Here is a 12200-nt window from a genome sequence, read left to right on the forward strand (position 1 = left end):
TTGAGAGAACTGTGTTTTTATCAATGAAATACTGCTCTGGTAAGCATCAGGGAAAGAGACTACAACTCTACTGAGTGTGTGGTGTGTGCGTGGATGGATGTTTGCATATATGTGTGTGTATGCTTGTGTGTTTATCAATGAAACGGTGCTCTGGTAAGCATCAGTGAAAGAGTTCAGTTAAGTGTTGAGCGTTGTGTGTGTGTCTCTGTGTGTGTGTGTGTGTGTGTGTGTGTGTGTTTTGTATAGTCACAGCTGCAGTACTCTACTCTCCTACTCACTCTCTAGTGTTGCTTGCTTTTACATCACATACAGCATTCAACCTGTTATTCTGCTGATTGACTCTCTCTCTTCCCTCCCTCCATCCCTCTCTCCCTCCCTCTCTCTCTCTCTCTCTCCAGGCGGTACAGCAGAGTGTAGCGGCCAACTCATCTCAGAAAGTTTTGTCGTTTACCACCACCACTCTGGAAGACATCCTTAAGTCTTTCTCTGATGTCAGCGTCATACGAGTGGCCAGTGGCTACCTGCTCATGGTGAGACTGACAACACACAACTGTGGCTCTACACACTAAATGAACCATAGCTGTGTGTGTGTGTGTGTGTGTGTTAATGCACTCTCTCGCTCTCTCCCCTCTGTGTAGCTGGCCTTTGTGTATTTATGTGTGTGTGTTAACTCTCTCTCTCTCCTTCTGTATAGTTGGCCTATGTGTATTTGTGTGTGTATGTGTGTGTGTGTTAACTCTCTCTCTCTCCTTCTGTATAGTTGGCCTATGTGTATTTGTGTGTGTATGTGTGTGTGTGTTAACTCTCTCTCTCTCCTTCTGTATAGTTGGCCTATGTGTATTTGTGTGTGTATGTGTGTGTGTGTTAACTCTCTCTCTCTCCTTCTGTGTAGTTGGCCTATGTGTATTTGTGTGTATGTGTGTGTGTGTTAACTCTCTCTCTCTCCTTCTGTATAGTTGGCCTATGCTTGTCTGACCATGCTGCGCTGGGACTGTGCTAAGTCTCAGGGAGCTGTAGGACTGGCCGGTGTCCTCTTGGTGGCGCTGTCTGTGGCTGCAGGCCTGGGGCTCTGCTCTCTGTTGGGCATATCCTTCAACGCTGCCACCACACAGGTAGCACACACATCAATCAGTCAAAGGTTACACACACCGCCTCCTGTACGTACTGCAGGCGGATAATCCATCATTCAGACCTCAGTCACACATAGCATACACACACACAGACTAACTGATGTGTGTTTCAGGTGCTACCGTTCCTGGCACTGGGTGTAGGTGTGGATGATGTGTTTCTCCTGGCCCACGCATTCAGTGAGACGGGACAGAACAAGAGGATCCCCTTTGAGGTGAGACACAACAACAACAACAACAACAACAACAACAACACTATGCTTCCACACCACACTTAGTTTGTAAAAAGGGCTTTATAAATAAATGTGATTGATTGATTGATCACATAGGGCAAAACATTTTTAATCCCAGCCTGCACTGAAGCACCATCTCAGAGTAGGAGAGCTTATCTAGGACCAGTTATGCCTTATTTAGTTCAAAATGAATATGATTATATGAACACGGGGAACCTGATCCTGGATCAGCACTCTGAGACGCTTTTTGAATATGGGCCCAGGTGAGTTTCCCAGGTCTAAATGTGCCCTTGATTAGAGGGGAAGATTGAAAAGCCCCAACCTCTCCAACCCCCCTTCCCTCTCTCCCTCTCTCTGTTTCCCCCTCCTCTTTTTTTTTTGTCATTTAGCAGGCGCTCTTATCCAGAGCGACTTACAGTTAGTGAGTCTCTCACCTAGAGGAATGTGTGTGAGCCTGTCTCCGCCTGTGGTGCAACATCAACACACACATACACACACACACACACACACACACACACACACACACACACACACACACACGCCAGACATTCAAAGGAATATAGAAGCATACTGTATATACAGGGCATTCAGAAAGTATTAGGACTTTTTCCACATTTTGTTACGTTACAGCCTTATTCTAAAATTGATTCAATTGTTTTTTTTTCTTCATCAATCTACACACAATACCCTATAATGACAAAGCAAAAACAGGTTTTAGAAAATTTTGCATATTTCACATTTACATAAGTATTCAGACGCTTTACTCAGTACTTTGTTGAAGCACCTTTGGCAGCGATTACAGCCTCGAGTCTTCTTGGGTATGACACCACAAGCTTGGCACACCTGTATTTGGGGAGTTTCTCCCATTCTTCTCTGCAGATCTTCTTAAGCTCTGTCAGGTTGGATGGGGAGCGTTGCTGCATTTTCAGGTCTCTCCAGAGATGTTAGATCAGGTTCAAGTCAGGGCTCTGGCTGGGCCACTCAAGGACATTCAGAGACTTGTCCCGAAGCCACTCCTGCATTGTCTTGGCTGTATGCTTAGGGTCGTTGTCCTGCTGGAAGGTGAACCTTCGCCCCAGTCTGAGGTCCTGAGTGCTCTGGAGCAGGTTTTCATCAAAGATCTTGCAGTACTTTACTCCGTTCATCTTTCCCTCGATCCTGACTAGTCTCCCAGTCCCTGCTGCTGAAAAACATCCCCACAGCATGATGCTGCCACCACCATGCTTCACCGCCGTAAGGATGGTGCCAGGTTTCCTCCAGACTTGACGCTTGGCATTCAGGCCAAAGAGTTCAATCTTGGTTTCACCTGGCGGCAGCTCTGCCAGAGCGGTGTACAGAGGTGGGAGGAGGAGAGGAGCACAAAGAGAGAGCAAAGACAGCTCAGAAGACATACAACCATGCTGCCCCCGCCAACACAGACTGAGACATACAACCATGCCTGCCCCCACCAACACAGACCCACCTGCAATAACGTTTGTGGATCTCGGATTGGACTCTACAGTCACCAAAGAATTCACAGTTAACTCAGAAGTGGAAGTCATCATCGGATACGATGGACTACCGAAGAAGAAGAAGAAGTGTGTTTGTTTGTTTGTTTTTACTATCCCTGTGGGGACCAGAAGTCCTTACAAGGATAGTAAAACAAGGAAAACATTTTGCCGGTCCCCACAAGGAAAAAGGTTATTTTAGGCTTAGGGGTTAGGTTAAGGGTTAGGGTTACATTTAGGGTTAGGGTTAGGGTAAGGTTTAGGGTTAGGGGTTAGGAAAAATAGGATTTTGAATGGAAATCAATTGTTTGGTCCCCACAAGGATAGTAAAACAAATGTGTGTGTGTCTGTGTGTGCATGCATGTGCATGTGGAGAGGATTATTATCCGTGTCCAGCATGCGAAGGGGAAAACACAGACATGTTTTTGCTTGTTTTTGTTTTCCCCCACGCTCCTCCATCCCTCCATCCCTCCATCCCTCCATCCCTCCATCCCTCCATTCCCCGGTTTCCTTTATGTGGCGGAGATGAGAAGTAATCAGAGCTGAACCTGATCTCTTCTGTCTGACACACACTCACAAGCTCTGTGGGTGGTGCACATCCTCAACACTTCACACATACACACACACACGCCAGCAAACTCGCTGATGGGTGTGTGTGTGTATGTGTGTGTATGTGTGTGTAGATCCATTTGGAGCAGATAAGGGTAAGACATGATGAATAGGGTTTTGTGCCTGCAGCAGTTAAGTGAGATAAGTATATGTTTTTGTTTTTCATGTTAGCGTGTGTAGAAAGAGGTCTCTGTTCCTCTAAAAAGCCACACAAGCCATATGCAGTCTTTCTAATCTGGAGCTTATTAAGGTGTCATGGAGAGATAAGTAAGAGCTCTGTATTTCACTCCTAATCACCTGAGGCAGAGGAAGGAGACATTTCATCAAATCAATGTCAATATTAAAAGCTGTTACTGTGAGGGAAAAAAGTATTTGATCCCCTGCTGATTTTGTACGTTTGCCCATTGACAAAGACATGATCAGTCTATCAATTTAATGGTAGGTTTCTTCGAACAGTGAGAGACAGAATAACAACAAAGAAATCCAGAAAAACGCATGTCAAAAATGTTATAAATTGATTTGCATTTTAATGAGGGAAATAAGTATTTGACCCCTCTGCAAAACATGACTTAGTACTTGGTGGCAAAACCCTTGTTGGCAATCACAGAGGTCAGACGTTTCTTGTAGTTGGCCACCAGGTTTGCACACATCTCAGGAGGGATTTTGTCCCACTCCTCTTTGCAGATCTTCCAAGTCATTAAGGTTTCGAGGCTGACGTTTGGCAACTCGAACCTTCAGCTCCCTCCACAGGTTTTCTATGGGATTAAGGTCTGGAGACTGGCTAGGCCACTCCAGGACCTTAATGTGCTTCTTCTTGAGCCACTCCTTTGTTGCCTTGGCCGTGTGTTTTGGGTCATTGTCATGCTGGAATACCCATCCACGACCCATTTTCAATGCCCTGGCTGAGGGAAGGAGGTTCTAACCCAAGATTTGACGGTACATGGCCCCGTCCATTGTCCCTTTGATGCGGTGAAGTTGTCCTGTCCCCTTAGCAGAAAAACACCCCCAAAGCATAATGTTTCCACCTCCATGTTTGACGGTGGGGATGGTTTTCTTGGGGTCATAGGCAACATTCCTCCTCCTCCAAACACGGCGAGTTGAGTTGATGCCAAAGAGCTCCATTTTGGTCTCATCTGACCACAACACTTTCACCCAGTTCTCCTCTGAATCATTCAGATGTTCGTTGGCAAACTTCAGACGGGCCTGTATATGTGCTTTCTTGAGCATGGGGACCTTGCGGGCGCTGCAGGATTTCAGTCCTTCACGGCGTAGTGTGTTACCAATTGTTTACTTGGTGACTATGGTCCCAGCTGCCTTGAGATCATTGACAAGATCCTCCCGTGTAGTTCTGGGCTGATTCCTCATCGTTCTCATGATCATTGCAACTCCACGAGGTGAGATCTTGCATGGAGCCCCAGGCCGAGGGAGATTGACAGTTCTTTTGTGTTTCTTCCATTTGCGAATAATCGCACCAACTGTTGTCACCTTCTCACCAAACTCCTTGGAGAGCTCTTTGGTCTGGGCCATGGTGGAGAGTTTGGAATCTGATTGATTGATTGCTTCTGTGGACAGGTGTCTTTTATACAGGTAACAAACTGAGATTAGGAGCACTCCCTTTAAGAGTGGGCTCCTAATCTCAGCTCGTTACCTGTATAAAAGACACCTGGGAGCCAGAAATCTTTCTGATTGAGAGGGGGTCAAATACTTATTTCCCTCATTAAAATGCAAATCAATTTATAACATTTTTGACATGCGTTTTTCTGGATTTTTTTGTTGTTATTCTGTCTCTCACTGTTCAAATAAACCTACCATTAAAATTATAGACTGATCATTTCTTTGTCAGTGGGCAAACGTACAAAATCAGCAGGGGATCAAATACTTTTTAAACTGTAATTACCCTGTCATATATCCTAATCCAATCAAACATTTGCCTTTAGGTCAAGTAGGAAGTTGTTGGTATCTCCCTCCCTCCTTCCCTCACTATTCTTTTTCATATATTCTACTGTCATATAATTTGTGTCATGATGTATCCTCTTACAATGCGTTGTGTTTTGTAGCCGCCTATCTAAACAGGTGGAAAATTCTAATGGATTTCTCTCTCTCTCTCTCTCTCTCTCTCTCTCTCTCTCTCTCTCTCTCTCTCTCTCTCTCTCTCTCTCTCTCTCTCTCTATCTATCTATCTGTGTCTGTAGGACCGTACGGGGGAGTGTTTGAAGAGGACAGGAGCAAGTGTAGCTCTCACCTCTATCAGTAACGTCACTGCTTTCTTCATGGCAGCTCTCATCCCTATACCTGCCCTACGAGCCTTCTCTCTGCAGGTACCTGTGTGTGTGTGTGTGTGGGGGGGGCTTCCCTCTAACAGTCCTAATTCATCAGCCTTCATTGGCCCCAGATTTCTCGAGGCGCCGGACCGGTACCCCCTGTATATAGCCTCGTTATTGTTATTTTAATGTGTTACTTTTTATTTTAATTATTTTTTACTTTAGTTTATTTAGTAAATATTTTCTTAACTCTATTTCTTGAACTGCATTGTTGGTTAAGGGCGGGTAAGTAACCATTTCACTCTAAGGACTACACCTATTGTATTCGGCGCATGTGGCAACAAAAAATACGATTTGTGGTGGGCCCAATATCTGTCCCGAATGTGGCTGAGGTCCACGTAACCCAATCCATGTCCTGACTTGACACAGATCTGTCATTAATTAGTGATGTCATCACACCACTAAGAGATAGAGGAGGGGAGGGGGGAGAGTGACAGAGGAAACAGTTAGGAAATGCTGGGGGTTAGAGAGATCAGTCATGCTCTCTCCTCATCTACATGTCTGTCTATCTGTCTGCTTCCACTCTCTCTCCCTCTCATCTGTGTGTGTGGTGGAATACCTTGACACACACACACACTGCTGTTTGACCTCTGGACCAAGGAAGAGGTGGCTGAGTTCATGTGCCATTGCCCTGACAACAAGCCCAGCTGCACGCTACACATACCACAGATATGTCTGACGTACACAACTCACACACACATACTCTCCTTTACACGCAACCCCTCCTCTCACTCTCTCCTGATACAGGCGAGACGTAACTCTTCTTTCACAGTGAAGCCAATATTAGTATGTGTGGACAGATGGCTTTAGTACAGGGGTCTGTCAAACATGCTCTACTTACCCCAAAGGTCTGATAGAACCAGAACACACGCACACACATCACAGACAAATACCATACATGGAGGTGTGTGTGTGTGCAGGCGTGTGTGGGAGTTTGTGTGTGTGTGTGTGTGTGCAGGCATGCGTGGGAGTGTTTGCGTGTTTGTGTGTGTGTGTGTGTGTCTGAAAGCACATTCTTGTCTTTATCAGCATTAACGACTTCCTCCAGTCTACTCCTCTCTGGAAGAGAGGGATTCATCTCTCTTTTTTCTCTCTCTTTATCACATCTCTCCATTTCCTCCCCTCCTCCAGTCTGGAAGAAACAAAAGAGTGTGGATCTGAGCTAGATAAAGAGATAGAGATAACTCACACTAAAGCTCCAGTATCTTTACTGGGGTCAGCCATTGGCCACACCTGGCGTGTGTGTTTAGAGGTGCCATCGGAGTAATGTTTGGATTTCATTAGGAAAAGCCAAGAAATGTGATGTGTTTGTGGGTCAGACTAGGAATCTATGTATTCTTGTCTTTCTCTCTCACCCTCGCTCCTCTCTCCTCCCCCCTCACCCTCGCTCCTCTCTCCTCCCCCCTCACCCTCGCTCCTCTCTCTCCCTTTTCTCTCTCTCTCCCTTTTCTCTCTTTCTTGTGTTGTGTATGGAATTGAGACTTTACAGTGAGGTAAGGAATGAGAGAGGGGGAGCGGTGTGTGTGTTAAGGCGTTGCTACAGTGGGAGGGAATAGGTTGCTGTAAACTGGCAGTAGTGAGAGCGTGTAAATGTGTGTGTGTGTGTGTGAGAGTGTGTAGGGTTGTGTGTTGTCTGTGAGCCCTAGCGCCTGTTCATCACCTCAAGCCCTGCAGGCCTCTGTCTCCTTGGGTGGCCTGGCACAAACACAGGACTTAGTGTGTGTGTGTGCCTGTGTGTCTGTTGTGTGTGTGTGTGTGTGTGTGTGTGTGTGTGTGTGTGTGTGTGTGTGTTCAGTGGTCTGGCAGCTACACAGGATCCAGATTGTACTCTGGGCAGGGCCCCAGCCTAACCCCAACCCCCACCCTCTACTCTCTACGCCTCTAAGAACTACAGACTACTCTCTCTCTCTCTCTCTCTCTCTCGCTCATTTTATTTTCTCTCAAGTTCTCCTCTTACACACTCACACGCTTTTTTTCTTCTTCTTTATTTTCCTTTTTTCTTTAACCCATCCACCTCTTCGGAGGACACATCTTTTACAGCTTTTCTGCGACATATACAAACATTTTACGTAGACATTTGACATATACATTTTACATACACATTTTGCATACACATTTTGCATACACATTTTACATACATGGTACTTTTATATATATATATATCTTTTTTTTTTTACCTTTATTTAACTAGGCAAGTCAGTTAAGAACAAATTCTTATTTACAATGACAGCCTACACCGGACGACACTGGGCCAATTGTGCGCCGCCCTATGGGACTCCCAATCACGGCCGGTTGTGATACAGCCTGGAATCGAACCAGGGGGTCTGTATTGACGCCTCAAGCACTGAGATGCAGTGCCTTAGACCGCTGCTCTATTCGGGAGCAAGCAATCACATAACAATAATACATTACTGAACAAAAGCTCTTTAATCCCACCCCTCAGCCACTCTCAGCCCATCCCACCTATCACCATAGACCACCCTCGTTTGGTTTCCATGTGCCATATACAGTGGGGGAAAAAGTATTTAGTCAGCCACCAATTGTGCATGTTCTCCCACTTAAAAATATGAGAGAGGCCTGTAATTTTCATCATAGGTACACGTCAACTATGACAGACAAATTGAGAAAAAAATATCCAGAAAATCACATTGTAGGATTTTTAATGAATTTATTTGCAAATTATGGTGGAAAATAAGTATTTGGTCACCTACAAACAAGCAAGATTTCTGGCTCTCACAGACCTGGAACTTCTTCTTTAAGAGGCTCCTCTGTCCTCCACTCGTTACCTGTATTAATGGCACCTGTTTGAACTTGTTATCAGTATAAAAGACACCTGTCCACAACCTCAAACAGTCACACTCCAAACTCCACTATGGCCAAGACCAAAGAGCTGTCAAAGGACACCAGAAACAAAATTGTAGACCTGCACCAGGCTGGGAAGACTGAATCTGCAATAGGTAAGCAGCTTGGTTTGAAGAAATCAACTGTGGGAGCAATTATTAGGAAATGGAAGACATACAAGACCACTGATAATCTCCCTCGATCTGGGGCTCCACGCAAGATCTCACCCCGTGGGGTCAAAATGATCACAAGAACGGTGAGCAAAAATCCCAGAACCACACGGGGGGACCTAGTGAATGACCTGCAGAGAGCTGGGACCAAAGTAACAAAGCCTACCATCAGTAACACACTACGCCGCCAGGGACTCAAATCCTGCAGTGCCAGACGTGTCCCCCTGCTTAAGCCAGTACATGTCCAGGCCCATCTGAAGTTTGCTAGAGTGCATTTGGATGATCCAGAAGAGGATTGGGAGAATGTCATATGGTCAGATGAAACCAAAATAGAACTTTTTGGTAAAAACTCAACTCGTCGTGTTTGGAGGACAAAGAATGCTGAGTTGCATCCAAAGAACACCATACCTACTGTGAAGCATGGGGGTGGAAACATCATGCTTTGGGGCTGTTTTTCTGCAAAGGGACCAGGACGACTGATCTGTGTAAAGGAAAGAATGAATGGGGCCATGTATCGTGAGATTTTGAGTGAAAACCTCCTTCCATCAGCAAGGGCATTGAAGATGAAACGTGGCTGGTTCTTTCAGCATGACAATGATCCCAAACAAACCGCCCGGGCAACGAAGGAGTGGCTTCGTAAGAAGCATTTCAAGGTCCTGGAGTGGCCTAGCCAGTCTCCAGATCTCAACCCCATAGAACATCTTTGGAGGGAGTTGAAAGTCTGTGTTGCCCAGCGACAGCCCCAAAACATCACTGCTCTAGAGGAGATCTGCATGGAGGAATGGGCCAAAATACCAGCAACAGTGTGTGAAAACCTTGTGAAGACATACAGAAAACGTTTGACCTGTGTCATTGCCAACAAAGGGTATATAACAAAGTATTGAGAAACTTTTGTTATTGACCAAATACTTATTTTCACCATAATTTGCAAATGAAATTCATTAAAAATCCTATAATGTGATTTTCTGGAATTCCTTTTCTCATTTTGTCTGTCATAGTTGACGTGTACCTATGATGAAAATTACAGGCCTCTCTCATCTTTTTAAGTGGGAGAACTTGCACAATTGGTGGCTGACTAAATACTTTTTTTCCCCACTGTATCGTCCATGTAAAAAACCTGTCTGATCAGGATGAACAATATCTGGTAAAACCTTTTTTATTCTATGTGCTATGCATTTTGCCAGGTTTATCGCATCACAACATTGAAGTGTAAGAGTCCTCCAGTTTTTTAAATGGACTGGATCTTTATACTTACCACCTGGGTCCTGTTTTAGTAGTAATGAAATCAGACCTTCTTGTTGAGTACCTGAAAGTCTACCATTTTTATATGAGTAATTCAAACATGCTAATAATGGATCTTTGAGTACATCAAAACAGGTCTGATATACATCTACTGGTATACCATCAAGACCTGGTGTTTTTCCAGACTTTAATTGCCTAAAAAAGTTCCTCTTCTGTAAGTTGGCCTTCTTCCTTTCATGTGGTGGTTTCGTCATAGTGCTTGATGGTTTTTGCGACTGCACTTGAAGAAACTTTCAAAGTTCTTGAAATTTTCTGGATTGACTGACCTTCATGTCTTAAAGTAATGATGGACTGTGGTTTCTCTTTGCTTATTTGAGCTGTTCTTGCCATAATATGGACTTGGTCTTTTACCAAATAGGGTTATCTTCTGTATACCACTCCTACCTTGTCACAACACAACTGATCGTCTCAAACGCATTAAGAAGGAAATAATTAACTTTTAAGAAGGCACACCTGTTAATTGAAATGCATTCCAGGTGACTACCTCATGAAGCTAGTTGAGAGAATGCCAAGGGTGTGCAAAGCTGTCATCAAGGCAAAGGGTGGATATTTGAAGTTATATTTTGATTTGTTTAAGACTTTTTTGGTTACTATATGATTCCATATGTGTTATTTCATCGTTTTGATGTCTTCACTATTATTCTACAATGTAGAAAAAGTAAAAATAAAGAAAAACACTGGAATGAGTAGGTGCGTCCAAACTTTTAACTGGTACTGTATGCTACAGTAGAAACAACATCACAATATACAGAAAATAAGGCACTAACTTTGATAGGAACTTACACATGTCCAAAGGCAAATGTCTGCACACTTGAAGTGTGGAAAAAATGGGGACGGGCTCTCCTTGAAGAGGGAAGTTTGTCCGGTTCAGTAAAGCCTCAAACATAAATTGTCCGCAACACTGAAATGGGCTACTTCTATGTGAATTATTGAGAAGGGAGAACACACCTCAATTCAAACTGTTGTTAGAAAATACAACTTGTTAGAAAATCATTTGAAATTGACAAGTTGAAACATAGCCTATAGATAATTAGCAGGCAGCGCGTGTTAACTGTTGTTTTGCGTAACAGTCACAATTTGGAACAGTGAGTGCATTCTGACATCACGTGCATAAAACAACTCATGCTGGGGCGACCGTTAGAGGTACAGTATGCCCTGGCAAATATTCTTATACTTGCCAGTGTAACCTACAACATTATCCCGCCAGTGTAACCTACAACATTATCCCGCCAGTGTAACCTACAACATTATCCCGCCAGTGTAACCTACAACATTATCCCGCCAGTGTAACCTACAACATTATCCCGCCAGTGTAACCTACAACATTATCCCGCCAGTGTAACCTACAACATTATCCCGCCAGTGTAACCTTACAACATTATCCCGCCAGTGTAACCTTATCCCAGTGTAACCTACAACATTATCCCGCCAGTGTAACCTACAACATTATCCCGCCAGTGTAACCTACAACATTATCCCGCCAGTGTAACCTACAACATTATCCCGCCAGTGTAACCTACAACATTATCCCGCCAGTGTAACCTACAACATTATCCCGCCAGTGTAACCTACAACATTATCCTCATTTGATATGCTGCTTCAATGTATTTTCTCCCATATCAGCAAAAAATATTTTTTGTCAAGGAGAAAAAAGCACATGGCTATCTGTTTTAACCTAGAATAATAATCACTTACATTTTGGGGGGATTCTATAAGGCTACAATGTTGTTTGGTTTATTGTTTGAACAGTCGCTAAGATTATGTTTGGTTATCAATGCAAAATAGGCTGCTTATTTAATGCCAAGCTAAACCAAGACAGCAATCTTGGAGTTTAAGTGATTTTGAAGTTGATTAGCTTCCCACATTGCCATGTGAAATAATCAGATTCATAATTAAACAATATGCCCTGGCAAATGTTCTTACACTTGCTGGTGTAACCTACAACATTATCCCAGTTTGATATGCTGCTTCAATGTATTCACTCCCATATCAGCTAAAAATAGAATGTCATCATGTTTTGGTCGTGGAGAAAAAGCACATATCTTGCAGCTGTTTTTACCAGTAGCCTGGAATCACTAGTTATTACTTCTAAACAAATTGTATTTAAACT

At 43.9% G+C, this 12200-nt stretch overlaps 1 protein-coding gene across 3 annotated transcripts in view; it reads left to right on the top strand.

The window, feature by feature from the left end:
- The window catches only part of ptch1 (patched 1), an 85305-nt gene that overhangs the window by 43090 nt on the left and 30015 nt on the right, over positions 1 to 12200 (top strand). For all 3 annotated transcript variants that reach the window (XM_045225775.1, XM_045225774.1, XM_045225776.1), the window contains 4 exons: positions 399 to 530; positions 957 to 1112; positions 1244 to 1342; positions 5649 to 5774. In XM_045225775.1, coding sequence (XP_045081710.1) covers positions 399 to 530; positions 957 to 1112; positions 1244 to 1342; positions 5649 to 5774 — 513 coding nt within the window. The remainder of the gene's footprint in view (positions 1 to 398; positions 531 to 956; positions 1113 to 1243; positions 1343 to 5648; positions 5775 to 12200) is intronic.

This window comes from Coregonus clupeaformis, chromosome 16, assembly GCF_020615455.1.
Source record: "Coregonus clupeaformis isolate EN_2021a chromosome 16, ASM2061545v1, whole genome shotgun sequence".
NCBI lineage: Eukaryota > Metazoa > Chordata > Actinopteri > Salmoniformes > Salmonidae > Coregonus > Coregonus clupeaformis.